This window comes from Podarcis bocagei (assembly GCF_964188305.1).
Source record: "Podarcis bocagei genome assembly, chromosome: 2".
In the NCBI taxonomy this organism is placed as follows: Eukaryota; Metazoa; Chordata; class Lepidosauria; order Squamata; family Lacertidae; genus Podarcis; species Podarcis bocagei.
This window is the reverse complement of record NC_138126.1, coordinates 31,088,859-31,112,188: the sequence shown is the minus strand read 5'-3', so window position 1 is coordinate 31,112,188 and position 23,330 is coordinate 31,088,859. Positions and strand designations below refer to the sequence as shown.

Genomic DNA, 23,330 nt, shown 5'->3' with positions numbered 1-23,330 from the left:
GGGTGGGAGGAGAGCAGATCCATGTTGTTAGCCTTTTGGAATGCAAAAAAATAATATTTTCAGTATTATTGACAGTGGCCACAGTGTCCCTCCTGACTAAGGTGTCGTGGCGTATGGGTTTGGGCTAGGTTGGTACAAAACCTGGTGTTGGTTCTGCTGTATACTGGAAGGAATTTCTTGCTTGGTGCTGGTGTCTGAATTTTTCTTTTAATTTTTTTCTATCTCACTTACTGCTCTTCCTTTGGAGAAGAAGGGGTACACACGGAGGAACTGGACAGTGAACTAGGTAAATCATCCATCTCTCATTTTTGCACCGTTGGTTGGACTGCACCGTTAACTGCTTTAACATCCTTTTCTTTGTATCACTTTTTTCTTCTTTTAATTTCAAGCAAGATCTAACATAGTCGTAACCAAAGGTGTTTTCTTTTCTTTGTTTGTTTGCTTGTTTTTGCTTAAGCATGTCATTTTCAAGCAGGGTTGTTGCTGTCCAGTAGATTTGTGGAGCCGTCAACCCTTTTTTCCCTACATGACTCTGGGTCAAATCCGGCTAAGTCATTGGACAAGCAGAATGACTTCAGCTCACATAATGTAAACTTCTCTGCCCTCTTCTGTTTCTGCAATCCCCCTCGCTCTGCCCCAAATCTGCTCTGTATTGTTGGGGAAAACCCTGGAGCAGTTGGGGTTGTGTATGTACAAGGAGATGGAAGCACCAGTGCAGAAACGGGAGTCATTCCACTCACTTAATGACTTGGTTGGATACAACTCACTGTTTGAAAGTGTTTCTGTGCTACAGGACATGTGTATATGCTTCTCATTAATGCTAACCACTATTGCTTTTATATTCAGTTCGCATTTGAAGTTGGGTACTTGATTTGTGAATCCAACAGTAGTCTGGAATGCCGCCATAATAGTGTAGGGTCCAGTGCTTGCATACAGATTGCTTTCTGCCATGACTCAACTTTGCATTATGCCCTCTCTTGTACCCCCTTTTTTGGGAGGGGGGGTATCTGTGCTTCCACACGGCCTAAACCGCACCTGAAACTGCCAGAACTCTGTATATTTCATCAAGCTTGCTCTTAGCATTGGGGATTAAGAATCCAGAACCGATTCCAGAAATTAGGCAGAATCTGGATTACAAGCCTGGTTCTATTTCCAGAGTATGGCCCTTTCTAACCCTGACGAGCTAGACTAGATCTGCAGCTGGCATGGTTCTGATGCCATCATCGTATCTCTGAAACCATCAGGCAATTATATCTTATTGCTTCGTCCCCCATCCACTATTAGACACTTGATTGCGTTTGGATGTAATGATGGCTACAAACCATAGTTAGGGAGGTTTGTTTGTGAATGAATTGTGTGCTTGTGTTCGCTTCCCAAGCAGGCTCCGCTTTGTTCTCTGAGTGGGGAAAACAAACCGTGGTGTGGCTGAGTAGCTCCTGCAGCTGAACCAGTGCTTGCAGCTTGTTCGAGATGGCGTGTGGTTTGCTTCCCGACTCAAGGAAGGGAGGAGCAGAGAGCTGAGTGCAGCATCACACACCTCCTCCACAGACTTGATTTGCCTAACTATGGAGCTGGCCAGCGGTTTGTCCAAACAGCTCTCCCGGAAGTCTCTTGGTTGTACGCTGCATCCGTTTACTGCACAACAGTTAGTCCTTCACTGATACAGCAGCCACGAGTGTAGCCTTTCTTTAAAGCCTATTAGGAAACATGGTTGTCCTACAACATGTTATCACCCTTTCAAAATGTAGCTCAGCAGCTGCAGTGTATGAAATGGCAGGCTGTGCACTGTGCAGTGCCTTAGTATTCAGACACATGCATTTGTATGTGTGTGTGTGTGTTTACTAAGGATAAAATGCATCCAGTCCCACTTAGAGAATGAACTTTTTCAGAATCCGAGGTGGAAGCTGATCCCTTAAGACTGACAGCATTGGTAGCTTACTCTAACAAAATGTTAACAAGGCAAATATAAATAGAGTGGTACCTCAGGTTACATACGCTTCAGGTTACTGACTCCGCTAACCCAGAAATAGTGCTTCAGGTTAAGAACTTTGCTTCAGGATGAGAAGAGAAATCATGCTCCGGCAGCGCGGCGGCAGCAGGAGGCCCCATTAGCTAAAGTGGTGCTTCAGGTTAAGAACAGTTTCAGGTTAAGAACGGACCTCCGGAAAGAATTAAGTACTTAACCCGAGGTACCACTGTAGAGCAAAATAGTGATACACTTAGGACAGGTACCCGAAAAGAGGAGCTGCCTCTGGCACTTAGGGTTATGGGATGGTATTCAACAAACTTCTTTTTTTCCCCCTCAGAGTAGAAGCATTCAAATCAATAAACGTGTATACTCAATAAACAGATGTACTCTGAGTAAAACAGAAGTTGATTTCCACCGAACATGTTTTAGAGATTTGGGATACAATGCAACGTTGTGCTTTTACAAATGTTCCATCTGCACAAACCTATCTGCATATCAAGCATATCCGCTTGCCAGATGGAGCAATCCCCCTTATGTTCTGAGGGGTTCTCCCACCCCACCCACCCTGAGCCAGTTTCAGGGGGAGCAGAGGCAGGGAAAGCCCCCTTGCGCAAGTGGAAAAACCCTCGCGCAGATCTTCTGCTGACAGGGTTTGGCGGGCGCACCCCGCCCTTTTGACTTGTTCATCTCCCACTTGTGGGTGTTCTGTTTGCTTTTGATATTCATTGAGCCTTCTACTTCATGAACAATTCTTCTTCCATACGCTGAGCAGCAGGCCTGCTTTGCAGCATGCGCCCTGGTGTCCGAAGCACTAAACTCTATGAAAGGTGATAGAAACGGTTCACGTTTCCAAACGCTCTAGGACAAATGTTGGAGAGCTGCATCTGGTCCGTGGCTCTCTGGCAGCTCAGCTGTGCGCCCCTGACTATTTGGAGCTTGTACTACTTTATCATTCACTCATCTGTTATATTTCTAAATATACATCCCAAAGGGATCTCATGGTACTGTGCAGCAAGCAGTAAATACTGTAACACGGCATATATATTAAAACATGGGTAGGGAAACTAAGGCCCGGGGGCCGGATCCGGCCCAATCGCCTTCTAAATCCAACCCACAGACGGTCCAGGAATCAGTGTGTTTTTACATGAGTAGAATGTGCCCTTTTATTTATTCGTGGGGCATAGGAATTTGTTCATCCCCCCCCAAAAAAAAATAATAATCCAACCCCCCACAAGGTCTGGGGGACAATGAACTGGCTGCCTGCTAAAAAAGTTTGCTGACCCCTGTATTAAAACCAACCTGAGGCCTGGGAGCCGGATGCGACCCATTCGCCTTCTAAATCCGACCCGCAGACGGTCCGGGAATCAGCATGTTTTTACATGAGTAGAATGTGTCCTTTTGTTTAAAATGCACCTCTGGGTTATTTGTGGGGCATAGGAATTTGTTCATTTGCCCCCCCCTCCAAAAAAATATAGTCCGGCCCCCCACATGGTCTGTGGGACGGTGGACCGGCCCACGGCTGAAAAAGGTTGCTGACCCCTGCCTTAACGGTTAGAAGTCATGGTGAACAAAGCAAGGCTCGGCCCACCCCTTCCCACATACTTGACCATCTTTTTTTAAAAATGGCAGTGTTTACATCTGCAAAAAACAACAACACTGATACAATCATGGCCAGTCTGCTTGTCACACATGTTACTAATTAGCCATAAGTTTCTTCAGGGTGAGGACAACCAAAAATGCCAACGTCACTACCTTCTGTGTGTTTGCGCATGGGCAGAAAGAAGTAAAGTAACATATCAGTCAGTCAATCTCAGTTGGTTAGAATGTGGTGCTGATAACGCCAAGGTTGCAGGATTGAGCTAGTCCAGGAGGTGATGCCCAGATGATCCTCAGGGACCCTTCCAACTATGTTTCTGTGATTCTACGAATCGTTTTGTTTGTATGCCACCTTTCCAAAACCAAAACCACGCTCAAGGCGGCGTACCACATCCAAAAATTGCATAACTACAAACAGAAAAGTAGTCGTAAACAAAACATCAAAAAGTACACAACAAAATTGATCAATTTCCACATAAATCATAATAAGATGCAAAATAAAGATACAAAAAAGAAACAGCAGCAACCCCACCAATAAAACCCCTGAAACAATACTCCAGTCAACGTATGAGAAGTTTATTCTCCAATTGGCTTTGCAATTTCCCCAATGTTGCGTGTGCGTCTTTCCCCCCCCTAAGTGCGAATTTCCAGAGAAGCCGCATGCAAACCTGTGCACACCTGTTAAAATGCAAATCATTCAAGGCAGAAAGGGGAAAAAAAGAAACCCAAAGAAAGCTTCTTTTTTTTGGTAATGTTTTAAGTGGCAACCTTTCACCTCTGTGGTGGATTATCAACAACACTGCTTACAATTTCAATATTGATGTTTGTTTTTGGAACTTAGCACTTGTTTGTCAAAATGCTTCAGATCAAAAAGGGAAAGAAAAGGCAGGGACAAATCTCTCCAAGGTGAATTTTAATAACATTTTATTTGGTACATTTTTTAAAAAAAAATGGCACAGGTACTACACACAGAGACCCAGAGCTGATTTCTCTCTTCGGTGACATTTCAGCCTCCACATTTTGGAAGTATTCTGGACACCTAGACATTGATTTTAAAAAAGGTGTAATATCTTTGGAAGCACTTTTAAAGCCCAGATTTTAAGCTCACATGTGACTCTAACAAAAGGGGGAAAAACATATTTTGTTCAATTTTCTTTGGTGAAGGATTACAGAGCAAAATTTGGGTCTTCTGAGAGGCAATTTTATTGTCTTCTAATGCTGTACCCAGAAAGCCCTTGTTTCTGGTCTGCAGAAAAGACCAGTTTATCATTTTTGCCAAGTGTTTCCTTTCTTGCACATGCACCTCCAAACCACTCCTCCTCTACCCCCAGTCAGCGCTGGCTTTCATTTCTTTTCTTTATATCTCAAGGAATCCAAAGGTGCTTCAGAAGGATAGCATTTAAAAAAAAAAAAAAGATGTGGGTGGGGGAAGTTGGAGGGAAACCTGCTTTTTATTTGCAAACAAGGAACATGTGGAGCAGAACTCATTAAATAATTTCTCTTGATTTTCAGCCAGTTTCCGCATTGCAAACATACATTTTGAGTAATTAGCCCATGTGTGTTTATAAGGGTTTCATTGCTGTTCAGTCTGGAGCTATTTGTGTCCTTATGGCATTGTAGCTGGAGCCTGTCGATAGCACACTGGATAACTGTTTCATGTTGCGCAACCGTTTGATTGTACAGGGTACCAAATAGGGTTTGGGTGTTTTTTCTTTCCTTTTCAAGGCTGCAATCCTATATGTGCTTCCTGGGAACAAGTCTTATAGGGACGTCCTTCTAAGTAGACATGCATATATGATGTGCTGTTAAAACTAATGCTCATTTCACAAACATTGCTTCTTGCTGTGGTCTTAGAATAATTCTCATGCTGGTTATTTTTTACCATTATAGGTAAGCTCAGTGAAACGGTCTGATTCTGAAAAAGACACTGATATGCTGAGCATAGAGTGTCTCCTTACTCTCTCTTTCTTTCTTTGAATTCACCCTATGAGTTTAGGAAGAGCCCATGGTTAAAACCCTATTTGGAGTGTGCTATGTCAGAATTCAGGTGGGGAGTGTGTGTTTTAATATTCCCTGCTGAGGATGAGAAAAAGGATGTTGGACTAGATTAGCGTTTCCAAAACTTGGGTCTCCAGCTGTTTTTGGACTACAACTCCCATCATCCCTAGCTAGCAGGACCAGTGGTCAGGGATGATGGGAATTGTAGTTGGAAAAACAGCTAGAGACCCAAGTTTCAGAAAGACTGGACTAGATGGATGTTTGGCTTGCTCCAACACAGTAATTCTTGTTTTGTATTCACGTCAAAAACTCCCTGCCTGTGAAAGCTTGACTTATTGAGGCATGTAGCTCTGATCCAAGACTGCCTTCCTGGTGTTATTGGACTGCAACTCTCATAACCCTTGCTTGCTTAGGGCTGATGGCAGCCAAAGTCCAGCAACTTATGGATGGCACCACATTAGCTAACTCTTAAGAACCTAACATGTTGGGGATAGTTTTAATAAATGTTATATATGTATGTAGCTTTGATTTTTTTCAATGTTTAATTGTATTTTTAGTGGTTCTTATTTTTGTCTGTAAGCTGCCTTGAGTCCCATCGGGGAGAAAGGCAGGGTATAAATAAATATATTACAGTAAAAATATGAGCCTGCAGGATCAGGTCAGTAGCTCAGCATCCTGTTTTCACAGTGGCCAACCAGATACCCTTGGGAAGCCTGAAAGATGACCATGAGCATTGTTCACACCTAGGAGTCCCAGCAAGTCTGAACCTTTCCCCCCATGTGCCAACTTTTGCTATATACAATGGGTCCCCCCCCCCAATATGGGAAGTGTTCAGTCAAGTAACCCTCCCCACCCCTACCTTCTCAAGTGGAGTATCAGGAGCTTTATTCAAAATGAAACTTCTCTTAGTCCTGGCTTGCGATGTTCACATAAACTGGGGAAAGCAAAAGTGATTCATTGGAAAAGGTTTCCTGTGAGCTGAAAGAATTGCTCTTATCATTCAGACTACACAGCCCACACAATTGCCCTCATCTGTATTGTGTCCACAGAGGACAAATGATGGATTCGTGTCTTCTGAGGTTGTTCATGGCTGCCTTTCGGAAAAGATGGCACATCCCATCCTCCTTAAAGCTATTAGGCACTGTACCCAAGTTAAGCTTTTTCCCCCCTTCTTTTTTTTAAAAGGTAGCAATTTGCTTCTGATAAGTAGAGCTTCTTCAGAGCAAATCTCATGTTTTGGTGCCTGTGGCCCTTTTGACGCGCCATTCTCTCTTATTGAGAGCAAAAGAAAACAAAACAGACAAGTTAAAAAAGCAAACTCCGATGTACGCTCAAATGGTTTTTCTTCATTGACTAATTATGCTTATAGAAGTATTTACGCCTCCAGCTTTGCAAGCCTGCAGGCGTGGAGCTCTTAGCTTTTCCTGAGCAATCTTCCTTTTGCTGCGTCCCCCCCCCCCCCAGCCCGCAGTTGTAAAACTGAAAATTACTTTAAGGTGCGATTAAGGGATAATGATTTTGTGACAGGTTTTGTAACATGATAAAATGACTGCACGTGCACAGAGATTTATGCTGTCAGCACCGGGATTCTGATCCCTTTCAGTTGTGATAGAAATGTGAAGTGCTTAGATAGAGCTAAGAGAAAATTGCTGCAAGTTGGGCCACATTAGCAGTTTGCTAGGTGCTGCGGGAGGACTTGCCTTTTTTTTTGGGGGGGGTGCTCACATGGACATCAGCTGGGCATGTTGAAAGACACCAGATCATGTGACGTTGCTGGGAACGCTGCCCCTATTTTGCAATATAACTGTGTTACTCTCTATTGTAAAGAATTTCAAAAATCTCGCTCTGCAGACGTAGCTAATGAATATGAGCCTGTTGTCATTTGATCCTTGTTTCAGGGCCCTGTTACCTTCTGGGCTCCGTAAGCCTTTTTGCCATTAAATGTCCATCCAAATGCATTTTGACAGCCATAACAAAAACTTCTGAAACCGAACTAAGTGCTGCACGAAAGCTCCCAGGAGATTGACCTGTGAAAGCTGATGCTGTACCTTAGGACTGTTGGGCTTGCATCCAGCAAAGTTATTCCTATTAGTGGCAGGCAGTGGTGTAGCGTGGGGGGTGCAGGGGGGGCGGCCGCACCGGGCGCAACATCTGGGGGGGGGGGCGCTCGCACTCGCAGCTCTCTGCCCCCTGCTAAAATCCACGGGTTAGGGGGCGCAAATTACTTGCCTTGCCCCGGGTGCTGACAACCCACGCTACGCCACTGGTGGCAGGGCACCCCACTTGCACAAAATGACATATTCAGCCCACATGCCTCCTGTGCATTTGGGGAAAGGGATCACCAGGAGAAGAAAACAAGAAGTTCTGTTGCACAGGTGGGAGTCCTTTGCACTAAAGGAATGACATAGTTGCATCTTGGTTCATTTTACTGCAACAGACTACCTTTTTGGGTAAAAGAGACTGTGTGTGCCTCACCCTTTAAGCTGCACAATGTGTCCTGAGAAGCCATTTCCATGAATGTGTTGTCCAGTGAGTGAATAGATTGTTTTAAAAAGCGTATTCTTAAAAGTTGCATGCTCTGGGATAATCAGCAAGTGTTATGTGAAAACATAGTTGGGGGCAGCGGGGGAGGATAAATCTGCAAGTGAAAGTAAAATGCTTTAAATAAGTAATATCCATTTGTTTCCAGAACTACCTACTGGTTGGGAAAAGATTGAAGATCCTGTATATGGTGTCTACTATGTAGAGTAAGTAACTTTGTCGCCGTAATGAACACGCTGCAGATAGCAGGATCCAACCACTGTGTGGAAATCCACTAGAGCTGGGCATTTGTCACTGGAAATTTAGCCACCTTGAGTGATTTATCGTTAACAGGCTGTGGTTCTATGTGCCAATATGTAGCTAGCAGCATAAAACTGCAAATACTTTGCTCTTTCTGTAGTATGGATGCTTGAAAAGGGAAAGAGAGAGAGGAGGGTACCTCATGCATTGCTCTTGTGCACCCCCTAGTGATAATTAAGGGAGAAAACACAAATTCAGCCTCAGTGAAGGGAAACTCCATTTCCTGTATGCTTTGGAATGATATATTAGCGGTCTGGTGCAAGCTGTTTAATGAAAACGAGTATTGAAAAGAGTTGCTGTGAAATGAAGACAATACAGACCTCAGTTTTAAGTCCTGGGTTCCTAAGTAAATGCCAGTTCAGAAACATTGCCTGCATCTGAAAAGCAGGGGCACAGGATTCGCAGATTCACTATCTGAATATGGCAGCAAACTGGCATTCTTAATGACAGGAATCTTCTTTGATTAACTGAACTGGGTCACAGTTTTGGGCTTTAATTCCTGCTTTTGCTAGCGTTGCAGTGTAGCCAAAATGACTACTGTGACTTTATTCCAAATGTGTGGAAACAAACATTACCCAGAAGGAATCCTGCAGTGAGCAGTTGCTTAAAGGGGGGCAGCATTTTTACAAGGACGACTTCCTTCTCTCCCCCACCCCCCCAATTCTGCCTTGCTCTTGATTTAGACGGCAGCTCTCTCCCTTAAGAAATTCAGATTCCATTTTAGTTTCATTGCTAACCCCCACAAGAATGCATATTTAATTATATGTACAAATGAATAGATGAGCTCCCTGGTATCTCTCAGCTCACAGTGTTTTCTTTAGTTGGAAGAGTTAACCTTTCATGGTGTACGTTTGTTGTTTTAACTCATGGCCTCGGTGCCTTGGACTCCAACGTTAGCAAACCGTATAATTAAAACATGACATTTATTTTGCTGGAGACATCAAGGGGAAATATTTATCTTTTCTCTTTCTTTTTCCTTTTTCTTTTTTTGCTATTAAACACCATACTAAGAAATCTCTCCAGTATCTTCCAACCCACTGTGTGTGTGTGTGTGTGTGTGTGTGTGTGTGTGTGTGTGAATGCATGGTGCACAAATAATCCATTTATATTAAGTCCTCTGCTTCATTGAAAAATTGGCTGGCAGCATGAGAAAGCAGCATAAGAGAAACAATGGTTTGGGATCTAAAGAGCTGGTCTGTAGCATTGGACACATGTGCTTGGGCCTGTTAGTTCTTCCCTTTCCACAACAGTCCCGTGGGCCTCTGGAAAAGTTACTCTGGAAGTCAGGGACATCTTTGGAGTGTTTTTCAGCCTGGCATGAGGGGCTGCTGTGGAAAGAGGAACTACACAAACATTGCACAAGTATGTACATGTTTACCTCTGGAAGTTGTTGTTATTATCATCATTCCTGCCTACTTTGCTAAGAAACGTTCAAGGTGGCTTACAACCCAAAACAGAAAGCAATAGTAAAATACATTACAATTCCAATTAAAATAACAAATATTGACATACCACGCGTATGTTTTAATTGTATTTCTATAATTGACACCATTCTCAAGGCGGCTTACAACATAAAAAGTAGCCACAAACACATCAAAAAGCACACAACCAAACAGAATTAAACAATTCAACACATCAAAAAGCACACAACCAAACAGAACAATTTCCACATAAATCATACTGAGATCTAAATTAATAGTGCAAAAAATTAGCAATAACAGCAACACCCCCTCCTGCAACAAAAATCCTGAAACGATACCCCAGCCCAAGAGTCTGTTCAGTAGCCTCAGTTTTTGTAGCTGGAGTCAGTCAGGGCCCTGCCCTTCCACTCCAGGTGGGAAAGGCTTGTAAGGCAGGGGACTTACAAGATCTTCCAGGACTCTTAGCCAAGATGGGTGGTCTCTTCCAACTCTATGATTCTATGATTCTATGGACATAAGAACCAAGCTACCCCATGCTTCATAATTGCCACTGAAACTATGCCAGAAAAATCATGCAAAGGGCTTTTGAAAGAGCCAAGTTTTTCCCAGCCACCTGAAAACAATGCAGTGATGAGGGCTGACATACCTCACTTGGCAAGGCGTTCCACAGGTGGAAGGCCACAGCTGGGAAATCTTTACTGCTGCTTTGTTTACCAGGATCAAGGGATCTAGAGAAAGGCTCTAGGCCAGGGATGTCCAACAGGTATGTCCCCGGGAGGTTGCAGTCGATCGTGGGCTCATTTTTCTTTGCTTTGCCTAAGAGCACCCAGTCCCGGCCCTTCTCTCCTGCCTGGATTTTCTCCTGATATCTGTAGCTGAAGGCTGAGTTTCACAGCGCTGTTTTAGTGAGTGACTAATCCTGTTCCCTCTTAAAAGTCCACCCCCAACAGAACCCCAACAAAATGGGCATAAAAAAGGTCAACAACTTTTACCTGAACCCCTAAAAACAGGGGTAGATCACTGTCAGATTTTAATTCTGAAAGTAGATTGCAGTCCCTCAGGAGTTGGCTACCCCTACTCTAGGCGATGATCACAGCATGCAGTGAGGAATGTATGGGAGAAGGCAGACCTTAAGTTACTCTAGTTCCAAGCCCTTTGGTACTTAAAATGTTAACACCAGCTCCTTGAATTGAGCACAGATAGAAAGTGGTAGTCATGCTAGCCACATGACCCGGAAGCTGTCTGCGGACAAATGCCGGCTCCCTCGGCCTATAGAGCGAGATGAGCGTGCAACCCCAGAGTCGCCTGCGACTGGACAAATCAATGCAAATCTTAGAAAACTGGCATGGTAGAATCAAAATGGCTAGCACTTGTCGGCATCCTGGTTTCAAGCTTTGTAGCCATTTTCAAACATTTTTCGGTGGCAACCCCACACAGAGCGTGTTACAGTGGTCACATCGTCTGAAGGCCATTGGAGGTATGTCTGACTTTGTCAGGGTGGACTGGTTGACAAATCAGTCGAAGCTGGAATAAGGAACCTTTTGCAACTGATGCCACCGGCACATTTAACAGCACTGGGTGAAGGAGCACACCCAAGCTACGAACCTGATGGAATCTTTCTGGTGGACTGTAACCACACTCAGAACATGCTCTACCTGCTTTAGACAGTACACAGACTGCCAGCAGTTCTGTTTTGTGACTGCATTATGCTTCAACCTGTTCCACCCCATCCAGTCTTTGATGGCTACCAATGAGCAGCAACTTTGCAATGAGAGAGAGAGAGAGAGTTGGGTGCCATCAGCATACTGATGGCTCTGCATCTCAGATACCTAGATGCCCTCTCCCAGCAGCTTCATTTAGAGGTTAAACAGCATTGTGCCAGCAAGACAGAGCCTTGCAGAACCCCATTAGCCACTGGCCAAGGAGAAGAGCAACAATCTACCAGATCCACTCCTTTGGGCCTGTCTCCCAGCAATGCGACTTCAGCACTGAACCCCTAACATACACTCAGAAGGATGCCCATGGTCGATGGTACCAAAAAACACTGGGAGAACCAACAGAGTCACACTTCCACTGTAGATCATAGAACATCCATATCAGTTTCCATACCAAAAAACCAGCAGGCTGAAATCTATATATGATAAACCCACAACATGTGTTTGCTTTACTTAGCACAATCACAACTTTATGCTGGTGGTGTTGGTGGGAGGACAAATGAATGAATGCAGAGTGAGAGAAGCCCACTCTCCATTTATTTAATTTCATTTTCCCACACACCCAGTGGCTTTTCCTCACTTACTGGGCTTTGGGAAGGCAGTACGAGGGCTCCAGACAGCGTTCCAGAGCCTGTGTGCATCCTTCCTAAAGCCCCGTGCTTTGATTACTGGAATCTGGGAATGTCACAGGTCTCAACATGACCTTCCCGCAACCTACCCTGACCCCAGTAAGCACCCCTCAGCCTTGCAGGGGTTCCTGACTGTGCACAGTTGTGTGCCTTTGTGCACAAACCCCCACAATGGAGCCCTTGTGTAAGTGGCAGGCCCGCCATCGTTCATTTCACCAGAAAACTCCTGGAGCTAGAAAGGTAGGATTCACACAAATCTGCTTTTCGCACCGTAATTTCACTTCTCCCCTGATACCCTGACCATTTGATTCTTCACTATATTGCTTCTGTTCTGGGATAGCTTTTTTCAACACACGTTATTTAGATAGGGAAAATATGTTGCATAATGAGAATATCAAATTTGATGAATAGTACGAATGCATGTTCAGGATAATACAATTCCAAGCCTGACCATTGCCATTTCCTCCTTTGAATCCACAGTTGGTTTTTTTCTCCTTATCTGGCCATTCCTACCTGCAAGTAGGATCAACATATATGTAAGAGTTGTGTGGATGATGAAGATAGCAATAGGTCTGATAAGGTCATGCTGGTACTTTTTCACTTTTGCCTTAGTCTTTTTTCTAAAAAAAATGACCGGATATAGCCACCAGGCCTATTGCTCCTGACTGCTACCCATGAACCCGAGAACCTCCATGCTAGTGGCAGTTTAAGCACACGGAGAGAATACTCATTTTGTGTACGCATTCATACCCCGCCATAATGCATGTACATCCACATGTACCCTTGTATCTCATTTTCCTAGTAGTTCAACCCATTATAAACACTTCAGCTGACTTTTCTGGCCTTTTCCTGCCTGTTCCAAGGCCTTCGTCCTTGTAGCCTATTTTGAGGAAGTGCCGAGTGCGGTTAAGAACTAAGACAAAACTTTTATCACCATTCACTCACTGTTTTGCATTTGTGAGATTTGGATTATCTTCAGCTGGCAGGCTTCCACATTTGTTGTCCAAGATCCATTTTCAGTATAGGATGGTGAGGCATTATTTCTCACACTGAGGTTTTGGAGAGGCGTCTAAACATTGTTTGCATGTGTGTGTTTGTGTGTGTGTGGTAGGGAAGAAGACTTTTCAGTTAGTCAGCTTTGTTGCCTGTACAGCTGCTTCTCATATACCAGGGATGGGGAGCCTTTTCCAGCTTGAGGAACACCTTGCATTTTGGGGAACCCCCAGGGGTGGGCAGGGCCAGAGGCAAAAGGGGTTGGAGCAACAGGTGCATGCAGTTGGCTGCATCCCAACCATGCAAATGCCAGCAGTTTTAACACCCATACATGTCTCCACATGCAGAAAACAAGAGGCATCGTCATATTTCAAGGACACCTTCTAGCCAAGAGAAACAGCTTAGAGAGGGCATGGAGCAGGGCCGATGAGCAGCGTGGCCTGAAGCGGGGGGTGGATATGTGGCCTGGAGGTCTGCATTTGTTCCCCAGACCTGAGCCTTGCAACCCCTTCCAGCAACCCAATGGAGTACAAGGACTCACTGAAGGCCAGCTCCAAAGCATGCATAATAGCAATATGGGGGCTTGCTAGACTTAGATTAGCGAGGTCTTCCCCAGGAGGCATTATCTGCATTTGAGCAATATGTACATCCTCTGGAGGAGTACTTCATACTTCACAAGGCTGGCGCTTTCCAAGACCAGGAACAACATCGTCCTTCACACTGACACCAGCTCATATGTTCATAATATGCAAGTCCAAAACTGGACTTGCGCCTCCCATGAGAAGCTGCAGAAGAGCCAACAACGGCTGTATTACTCATCTGGTGCAGCTACCAGGGGAGGTTTGTTTTTTAGCTGGAGGAAGGGAATGGACTTTTTCCTTCCAGTTCCATCCATCTGTGTGCCAATAGGGAAAGCAGTTCTGCTCATTCTTCCCACTTGCTCTGCATGGCCCCACTTGAGAAACAGGAGAGAATGACAGAGTTACGAATAACCTCACGTGCTCTCACCCACCAATGTCTGGGATGGAAGCTGTGGGTCACAGCACTGGAGTCCCACATAGGCTCAAGAAGGGGCTGCTGGCTTGCAGTGACGCAGAGACTCTCATGAATCGGCCCAAGCCCGGTGCTTCATAACAGAGAGGAAGCCTAGGAAGCATTTATTTCCTTCACATTTATTGCACTCATTAAATTAATGTTGCTCTGTCAAATGCAGCCCCTCTCCCTAATAGCTTTTTTTTTTACGTTGCGAGCTTCTATTACGAGCCGAGCCAAAAGAAATCTGAGCTGGACCCTGTGAGTGCAATGCTGTTGTTTGATAATAGTTTTTGTTTATATATTCTATAACTGCTACAAGGACTGGAGTCCAGATGGACATGAGGGTAAACTTTGCATTGGGCTCAAGGTTTGTATCCAAAGAATTAATGTGAATAACGCACAGGCACAAACACGGGAGCAATAGGGGAGGCCTGTCTTTCAGCATTTAGCTTATAAGGAAACCTGCACTGCTCTTATACTTAGTGGCTCAAAAGCTGCCAGGGTGCCCTTGATGAGGTGCTGGCAGCCTTGTCTCCTCTCTGCCACGGTGCCCCACAGCCTTGGCAAGTGCAGTGATACAGGTGCCACTCCAGCCATTCACACAGCGCCTTAAACCTGTTCCATCGTGGTGCTTCAAAAAGTCTAGGGCCTGATTCTACCCACCACTGCACCATCATAGCAGATCAGGCTCTAAAATTGCATCTGATTGCATCCAGCCGATCCCCAGGTTTTCGCACTTTCCCATTGTTTTCAATGGAGCTGTGCCAAAGGCAGACAGACACCAATTGTGTTTCTTTTTCGTTGGGTTATCCAGGCACGGCCATGTGGTAATTCAGGAAGTGCCAGTCGGACTCTAGCTCAGGTTCGTTGAAAACAATGGAGCACCCCAGGGAAAATGAACATGCTCAAAAGAACTCTTGCCTTTGGAATCACGGAGCTGTGTTTTGTTTTTGTTTTGTTTTTTAAAGTAACCTATAAGCGAGATCTCCAAGTGGCTGTAGCAAGACTACTAATGGCTTAAAGTTATTGGCTTAACTTTTTGATAACAGAGTTGCTTTGTTCTTCTAACCTTTTCACAGGTGTTTTTAATTTTCGGCCACCCATCCTTTATTTATGTGGCAGACTTTGGAGTCCCCATATGCTGATTTTTTTTGGAGATTTCTGCTAGGGTTATTAACTCGCAGCGATAGTGTCCGTGGCTTGTTTGTGGTCTTTCAGCTAAGCCTCTCTGCAGTCTGCTTTTGCAAAGTTTATTCCGGAGCATTTATAAGTAGCTTGCATGTACTGTGATGATATAGCATGTTGTTCAGATATCTTAGAGATATCGCTGCCGTATTAAACTCTGCTGAACCCAACAATGGCTGCACATCTGAGAATCGGATGACTGTCTTGCATGGACTCTCCTGCCTTAATATCATTGTTCGCAGATAAACTGCTACTTTAGAGTATTTAAAGAATTAGCCTTACCTCTTCAAGATGCCATGCCAGATAAGAAGCTGTGAACATTTCCCCACCCCTTTAGAGCAGCTTTCTGACACAAAGTCCACAGGTCTTGCATTTGACTTCTCTCCTCCCCCTGCCACGTTTCTGTTAGAGGAGTCTTTGAGCTTGCTTAAGGTTTCTTTTTCTTTTTCTTTTCTGTTTTCGCCAAGTATTCCCTTATTTAACGGCGATCTTTCTTTTTAGCCACATCAACCGGAAAACACAATATGAAAACCCAGTTCTGGAAGCTAAACGGAAGAAACAGCTTGAGCAGCAGCAGCAGCAACCACCACAACCACCAGAAGGTTGGCAACTACTCTGCAAAATTGTCAGGGTTGAAATATTTGCTAAACACCACATGTACTTCCTTAAGGTTTCGTATTGTTTAATTATTGAATTCCTGGCTAGGCCCAGCTGCCCTTCCATACAGAGCCAGGCGCAGTTGAAGAGAGATAACAGTGCATGGACAGAAATACACCAGAACTGATTAATAATCCTGGCCTGCAAAAACCAGTCCCAATATAACTACATTTGCCTCTATTATGAAATATATGCAGCCTTTGCAGAGTCCCCATACAGAGTCCTGCAGGTTGTGATTTATCTACCAAGAGTACCATTCTGAGAGTGTCCACAGGCAGCTTCGCAAAAGGCAGCGAAATGGCAGGTTCCCAGAACTACGTACCACGGGCTGTAACCAACATTTGCCACTCACAGTTTGTTTTGCAGAGGCAAACCATGAGCCTGGGTTTGGACATAATGCTAAGCCAAACCATGGCTAAGCCCCAAACAGCAGAATCAGTGGGGAGTGCAATAGCTACGATCTTCGCTTTGGGAACCCACACGTCTGTTCATTCACGTTGGCGTCGCATTGCTTGCATTTGTGCAAACTGAGCCAGCATATTTAGAGTGTCTTTACTCTATTGGTTTATTGGGTTAGGATGCATAGTAGAATACAGAGTATATGTGAATAGACGCTGACGGTTCAGATACCCTTTTTGTTTTAATGCGTAAATGCTTCAAGCAGCTGACCATTATTGCAGCACCCAATGACAAAATTGCAGGCATTAGAAAATAGAACAAGCAGGAAGCTGTCGTTGAAAATGGCTGGCCCTCCCTTCGGTGTCTGTGGATGAGAAAGAACTTGTCTAGTTCCTCAAGTTGCTGCTGTGTGTTCACCATAGACAAACCAGTGAATACTTTCAGGGGGGAAACTGATGTGTGCAACTGCTTTAAAGCACAGAGCTGCTCCAGAAGTAATGCAAGTGCGACACAAGGCATTCTCTCCTGTGTGGATTTCAGTATCCATGATCTAAAGTTCCAAATTCAAAGGATGCAAACCCATGTGGGTATTTGCACAAACCCATCCTCTGTGGACAACTGAGAGGTGGCCAAAGAAAGATCAGTGATTGCGATGAACAGAGTCCTGTGGCACACATCTTGCAGGCGGGAATCACTGGCATTTCCAGGTGTGTGCCGTTTGTTTTTTTAAGTCATATCAGGAAGAACCATCTCTGCGAGAGAGCTTGGAGAGCAGCTATCACAGGTGGTAGGACCAGGCTAGATAAAGCAGTGGTTTACCTCTGTTTGAGATAGTTTCATAATCTCACATGTTCACAGATGAATTTGAACTATAATCAGCTTAGTTGAACTCAGGCACATCATGAGGAGCTGCAATGGGAAGGAGAAGCTGTCCCCACCTGCCCTGATCTCCAGAAAAATGGCAAAGGCAGCAGACAGCTCGGTTCCAGGCATTGCCTGGTTAATGGGCAAGTTGTCTCTAAGCCAAGCAGCACTAAGTGCCTCTCCTTTCCTTACAGTTATTGTTTATTTCATCTGTTTGAACATGTATACCCTTCCCCACCACTCAGGGCATTTTACAACGTTTAAGATTACGATGTCATCAACATAGCCAGTATAAAACAGAGCCAAGGAGACTGGAACATTTTTTTAAAAAAAACAAGCATAAAAACATGATCTGCCACATACAACAAAAGCTCACTCTCCTCCATAGATTTGTCTGAGATTCAAAATAAACGAAGGCCCAATAAAAGGCAAGGCAATTTCAGATGGGAGGTTGAACGAGTTGTAACGTGCGCTAAAATGCTGTGTGTGTGGCCTTACAGTGTAAGCATGGGTGGTTAACCCCAACTACTGCATCTGTCTCTCCTCTGTGACCACAAATATCCATTCGCTAGTCAGGCATTGCCCCTCATTTTCCACACTCCCAACATGTGGTTAATCTTGCGCTCTCATCCTTGATCACATTAGGCAAGGATTCCAGATTCCAGATGTTGTTGGACTGCAACTCCCACCATCCCTGACCGTCGGCCATACTGGCTGGGCCTGGCAGATTCCATCAACATCTGGTTTAGGGAGATGGATCACTTTCCCCCCGTAACTTCCCATGGTTGGGCAGGCTCTGAGAGACTCCCATCGTGACAAGTCTTCTGTAGGGTTGCAAATAAAGTTGACTAGGCACTTGAAGAGCCATCATGGTCGGCATGTCGAGTCCCTCTTGATTGCTGATTTCCCCCTGGGGTCAACAGAGTAAAAGCCAATGCACATCTGTTTTCTTTTCTCAGAATGGACAGCGGAGCACCCGCCACTTGCCCCTCCTGCCGTTCCAAACCACACTCCCAACAACCAGGAGACAGTTCGAGATGCTCCAGTACAAAGTAAGTTGATGTAATACATATTTCTCTTTCGCACGAAGAAGAAAATGAAAAAATGATTCAGAGAGTGTCATGATCAAATAAGATTTGCTTCCTTGGGGGTGTGGTGAAGTGTTCAGGGAAAGGTTTTGCCTGATTTTCAGTTAGAGGAAGGGTCTTCTTAGCTCAGTGACAGAATCGTAGAGTTGGAAGGTGGTCCCTACCAGGAATCTCAACTCAAGCATCCATGACAGATGACCATCCAACCTCTGCTTAGAAACCTCCAAGGAAGGAGAGTCCACCACCTCTTGTGGGAGTCTGTTCCACTGCCAAACAGCTCTTACTGTCAGAAAGTTTTTTTCCGAATGTTTAGTCGGAATCACCTTATTTGCAACTTGAAGCCATTGGTTCTAGTTGTACCCTCCAGAGCAGGAGAAAACAAGCTTGTTCCCTTTTCCATATGACAGCCTTTAAGATATTTGAAGATGGCTGTCATATCTCCTCTCAGTCTCTTCTTTTCCAGGCTAAACATACCCAGCTCCTTCAAGCGCTCTGTGATCACAACCTTGTGAGGGGGTGTGGCTAAATAATAGTAATAATAATTTATTATTTATACCCCGCCCATCTGGCTGAGTCTCCCCAGCCACTCTGGGCGGCTCCCAATCAAGTATTAAAACAATACAGCTGCCCAGGGTGACTGGGGCAACCCAGTTAGATAGGTGGGGTTTTCCTCGCTTACTGGTCTTCGGGAAGAGATCAGGAGGGCTCCAACAGCATCCCAGAGCCCTCACACTGCCTTCCCAAAGCCCGATAAGCCTGGCTGCGCCTTCCTTACCAACCTCTGGGAAGGAGATGTGAGGGCTCTGAGAACATCCCAGAGGCAGGCAAAAAAGACACCTGCTTGATTACTGGGCTCTGGGAAGATCGTGGGATGCCAGTAAGCAGGCTTCTGGCTCATGGTGGTTTCCAGGGGTTCCTGACTTTGCACAATTTTCCCTTTGTGCACCAACCCCCGGAACTGAAGCCTCGCACAAGTGCTAGGTCCACACCAGTACTTTCTCATGCCCAATAGCTGTGACTTAACAAGAAGTGCTAGTGCATGTGACTGTGCAAAGAAATCTCTCTCGCACACAAACTAGCTTGGGACTAGCTCACTTCCTGTCCTGAAGCTTTTCCCTCCGCCCCCAAACAAATACACTGGTGGAGTTATCCATTGTATGAGAAGCATGAAGATGCTGGTAGCTTGCTGCTCTCAAGCGCAAGGAACTTCTGTGCGCTTGCCTTTCTCACGCTTCTTCGGCACACTTGCCAATGCCTCTTTAGGACACGTTGAGTCAGGATGGCGGCATGTGTTGAGCCCATTCAGAAAACAAGTTCAGCATGTGCCAGTCCATGGAAAACGTGTTGAGTTCAGCTCATTGAAAAGAACCATTGTGTGAACTGGGGCCTAAGCTGCACAGGCTGAAACACTTGGAAAAAATGAAGTCAGGTTGGAAAAGGCACAAAAATAGTACCGACTCTGCTGCCTTCTTATTATTTTATTAACATATTTTTATTGCTGGTATGTAAAGATGCAAATGGCAAAATTGCTAATGAATTTAAGTGAATAAATACATAACTTATCTCTTCTTCAGAGGTTCCCCATGGCATACTCATCTCCTTGCTTGGTGATTTTATACTTTCAAAAATCCATTCAGGCTCAAAAATAATTAGCACCGCTTAAAGCTTTGGTGTTCTGAGTCACCCTTGAGAGTCATATTATGTATCACCTTGTCGCCTTGGCTGGTGTGTGCAAAAACCTATTTTTGTAAATACCAAATTCACCCTTGCGGTGTTGAAAAGTATTCTTCTTCGCTGTGTGTAATTCTTCTGCAGCTTTCAATTCCATAGCTGTCCTGTGGGGAAGACGTATTTGTCATGGCTATTTGCGAGGGGACAATGCCAACATAACATTATCTGTGGTTTCTTGGTCCCTCTTATGCATTTCTCCTGTGCGTGTTTCCAAGCAGTTCATCCTTGTATCCCCTTCTCACTTTTCATCAGATATGATGCTCTCAGTTTCAGCTGCACAAAGAACAAAAGCATTCATCTTTCTTGATTCTTCCATGAGGCTGCAGCCCTATAAGGAAATGGGGGGGGGGTGTTATTTCTAATACTAGTGAGCAAATTGGTTCCTACGGATGTTGTGGGCATGGGTGGGGCTGGAATTAAAGGGGAAAGGACTCCATAGTTCAGTGGATGAGCACATGGATAAGGGCCTAGATTCACTCTTCAGTGCATGCTGTAATATCAGGAAATATCTCAGCTCAAGAACATGAGGAGCAGCTGCCAGACAATACTGTATCTGATGAGCCTGTGTTCTGACTTGGTATAGGGCAAAATAAAAAAATTCCTTCCAGTAGCACCTTAAAGACCAACTAAGTTAGTTCTGTGTATCTGAAGAAGTGTGCATGCACACGAAAGCTCATGCTACTGGAAGGAATTTTTTTATTTTGGTATAGGGCAATCTAGCATGAGCTAAGCCATTACACTTGCCATATTCTTACACCTGCTATGTCTGTTAATGTATTCTGAGCCAAGCTTTGGCTCAGCCTGTGCCTGGGTTCATGGTTAAGCTCTCTGCTTAACCGTGACCTGTAACCGAAAGCCAACCTTGGTTATTGCTCATGGTTAGTTTGAAGAGAGCTTAACCACGAGCCCTCTTAGCTCCAGACAGTATGGTATCAGTTTATTGTTCTAGCCACAGGCAACGGCAAACCCACAGCAACAGTACCAATAAAACAATACAGATTATGTGTCCATAATGTGAGCCAACATCCATGATGTAATTCAGAGGTTACCAGAGGCACCAGCAAAGTCAAATCCACCTTGATTTTAAATTAAACCTCTGAATCGCCACAATAACTGCAGTGATTTTAACTAACACCTTTCACCTGATTTTTTTTATTTTTTTATTTTTTTTTATTTGCAGCTAGTGCATAGAGGGACATTCTGTGTGTTACAAAGCAATTACTGTCACTCAAAATAAACCATCACACACACACACACACACACACACACACACACACACACACACACACCACTCCTTAGTTCAATGTGGCAACCAAAAGGAACAGAGGGGATCAAAGAGGAGATGCCAATCAATCAGTCAGTCAGTCAATTTATTGTGCATAGCCTTTACAATGTACAGCAAAGGGCAAGGCAAGGGTTTGCTCTGAAATCGCACGACATACCCTATAAAAGTTTACAGCATAAAATTAAAAAAATTAGAGAGCATTCGCATATCCGGAATGAGCTTCTTAGCTGCCAGAGCTAATTTGGTTGCCAGGTGTGTAATCTCTAGATCTTTTATCAGCTAAAAATTCGACTGTCACCTCCTGGGGCGATTAGTTAAGAATAGATTATTTTTTAAAAAATCTCTTGGCATTGTATATGGGGGCAAATCCACAGGTAGCACATAATATCCTTGACCTGATTGCCTCTATAAATGCATTTGCGTTCCATATGGGGAATACCCCTCTTAAGTATGCTGATGGCATCTGCTGGAACCTTAGTTCAACAAATGCCCTACGCAGTTGCAGGAAAGTCAGTGTCTCAAGGTAGTGGGGCCTTGAATGGTTGATCTTAATTTGGGGGTACCAAGTAGCGTTATGGGCAGCTACAGTGGATGTTCTATCTTGATTGGCATCCTGGTCAAAGAGCCAATTTCTAAAGTCACGTGAACTGAGGGCCAAATATTTCTCCATTTGGAGATTGTAAGCTCTGAGCTTATTGTAACACTTTGGCGCGCCAAGCCAGCTGTCCTTGGATACTCATGAGTTTGCACTAAGCCATAGTTTGGCTAAGTGTGATGTGCAGGCCAGGCCTTTGACAATAACCGGCTGTACTTAATAAGGTTGTCTTGCTTTAAAAAGAAAAGCACTTTTACAATTAAGATGTGCATTACAGTGGGAATTAACTTGTATCGCTGCCCTTTAATTTCCTTTTGGATTGGATGTTACTGTATTAATTGCTGTAACAGTTCCAGCCGAGGAGAGATGGTCACGGCAATGCATTTTAATTGAGCCTCCTTCTTGGGGGAGAATGTACTCCCATCTTTTGAGCTTCCCGGGAGTTTCTCACCTGCGTGGGGAAAAAAGGAGCCCTCTGAAGCTTGGAAGCTTGCTCATCCTCAGATGTGAGTTCATAGTGTTGCTGCGAAAGGTTAAGAAAAGGGGGTAGTGGAGAGGCGTGCTTGTCTCTTTTTTCTTCTTTCTTTCCTTCCTTGGCATGTTTATAAACTTCTGAAACTTCCACAGCAGGAAAGCCGTTTTTCACGCGGAACCCATCTGAACTGAAAGGGAAGTTCATTCACACCAAACTGAGGAAAAGCAGCAGGGGTTTTGGTTTCACCGTCGTTGGCGGGGATGAACCGGATGAATTTCTTCAGATAAAGAGCTTGGTGCTTGATGGGCCTGCAGCACTGGATGGCAAAATGGAAACAGGTAGTGTTGTCAGTCTGGCTTCAAAAACACTCCCAAAATGCTTTGCGCTCATGTAATATTAGTAGGTTCGGGCAGCTGGTGTGGCCCAGAGACTGGAGGTTTTTGAGCTTTTAAACCGTGAAGATCTGAGGTCAAATGGCAAGTTAAGACACAGAATTGGTGGGGTGGGGTGCTCCTGGTGTATCGGTTTGCTGTGACCTCAGTCTATAAAACAAGGCTAATAAAGCCTCCCTTGATATAAGTGTTTTAAAGCACTCAGAAGCGTGCAATAATTTTTTGGCCACTTGATCAATGAATTTCTGATGCTCAACAAAACAAGCAGGCTTGTCACAGTGTTGTATGCTTGACAAGTAATATTTTGTACCTAGATGGGATCCATTTGAAACATGGCACTCTACTGGAAGGGGTTGGCAAGCATTTGATGACCCCTTTTATGTAGCTCCTAGACATCCTCCAGATGTCGATGGACCACAGCTCTGATTATTGGCCATCCCTGATTATTGGCTGGGGTTGATT

The 23,330-nt window shown here is 44.5% G+C and overlaps 1 protein-coding gene and 1 long non-coding RNA gene across 14 annotated transcripts in view; both read left to right on the top strand.

Annotated features, from left to right (window-relative positions):
- MAGI1 (membrane associated guanylate kinase, WW and PDZ domain containing 1) overlaps positions 1-23,330 on the top strand; it is a 483,098-nt gene that overhangs the window by 383,602 nt on the left and 76,166 nt on the right. For 6 of the 13 annotated variants that reach the window (XM_081183947.1, XM_081183951.1, XM_081183953.1 and 3 more), the window contains exons 7-12: positions 251-286; positions 8,253-8,310; positions 14,517-14,564; positions 15,884-15,984; positions 18,262-18,354; positions 22,629-22,814. In XM_081183947.1, the coding sequence (XP_081040073.1) occupies positions 251-286; positions 8,253-8,310; positions 14,517-14,564; positions 15,884-15,984; positions 18,262-18,354; positions 22,629-22,814 (522 nt within the window). The remainder of the gene's footprint in view (positions 1-250; positions 287-8,252; positions 8,311-14,516; positions 14,565-15,883; positions 15,985-18,261; positions 18,355-22,628; positions 22,815-23,330) is intronic. The other 7 variants (XM_081183954.1, XM_081183946.1, XM_081183949.1 and 4 more) reach the window with 5 other exon arrangements.
- Positions 12,321-14,515, top strand: LOC308581766. The gene is made up of 2 exons (XR_014005264.1): positions 12,321-12,705; positions 13,538-14,515. It is a non-coding gene; the product is annotated as an uncharacterized lncRNA (long non-coding RNA).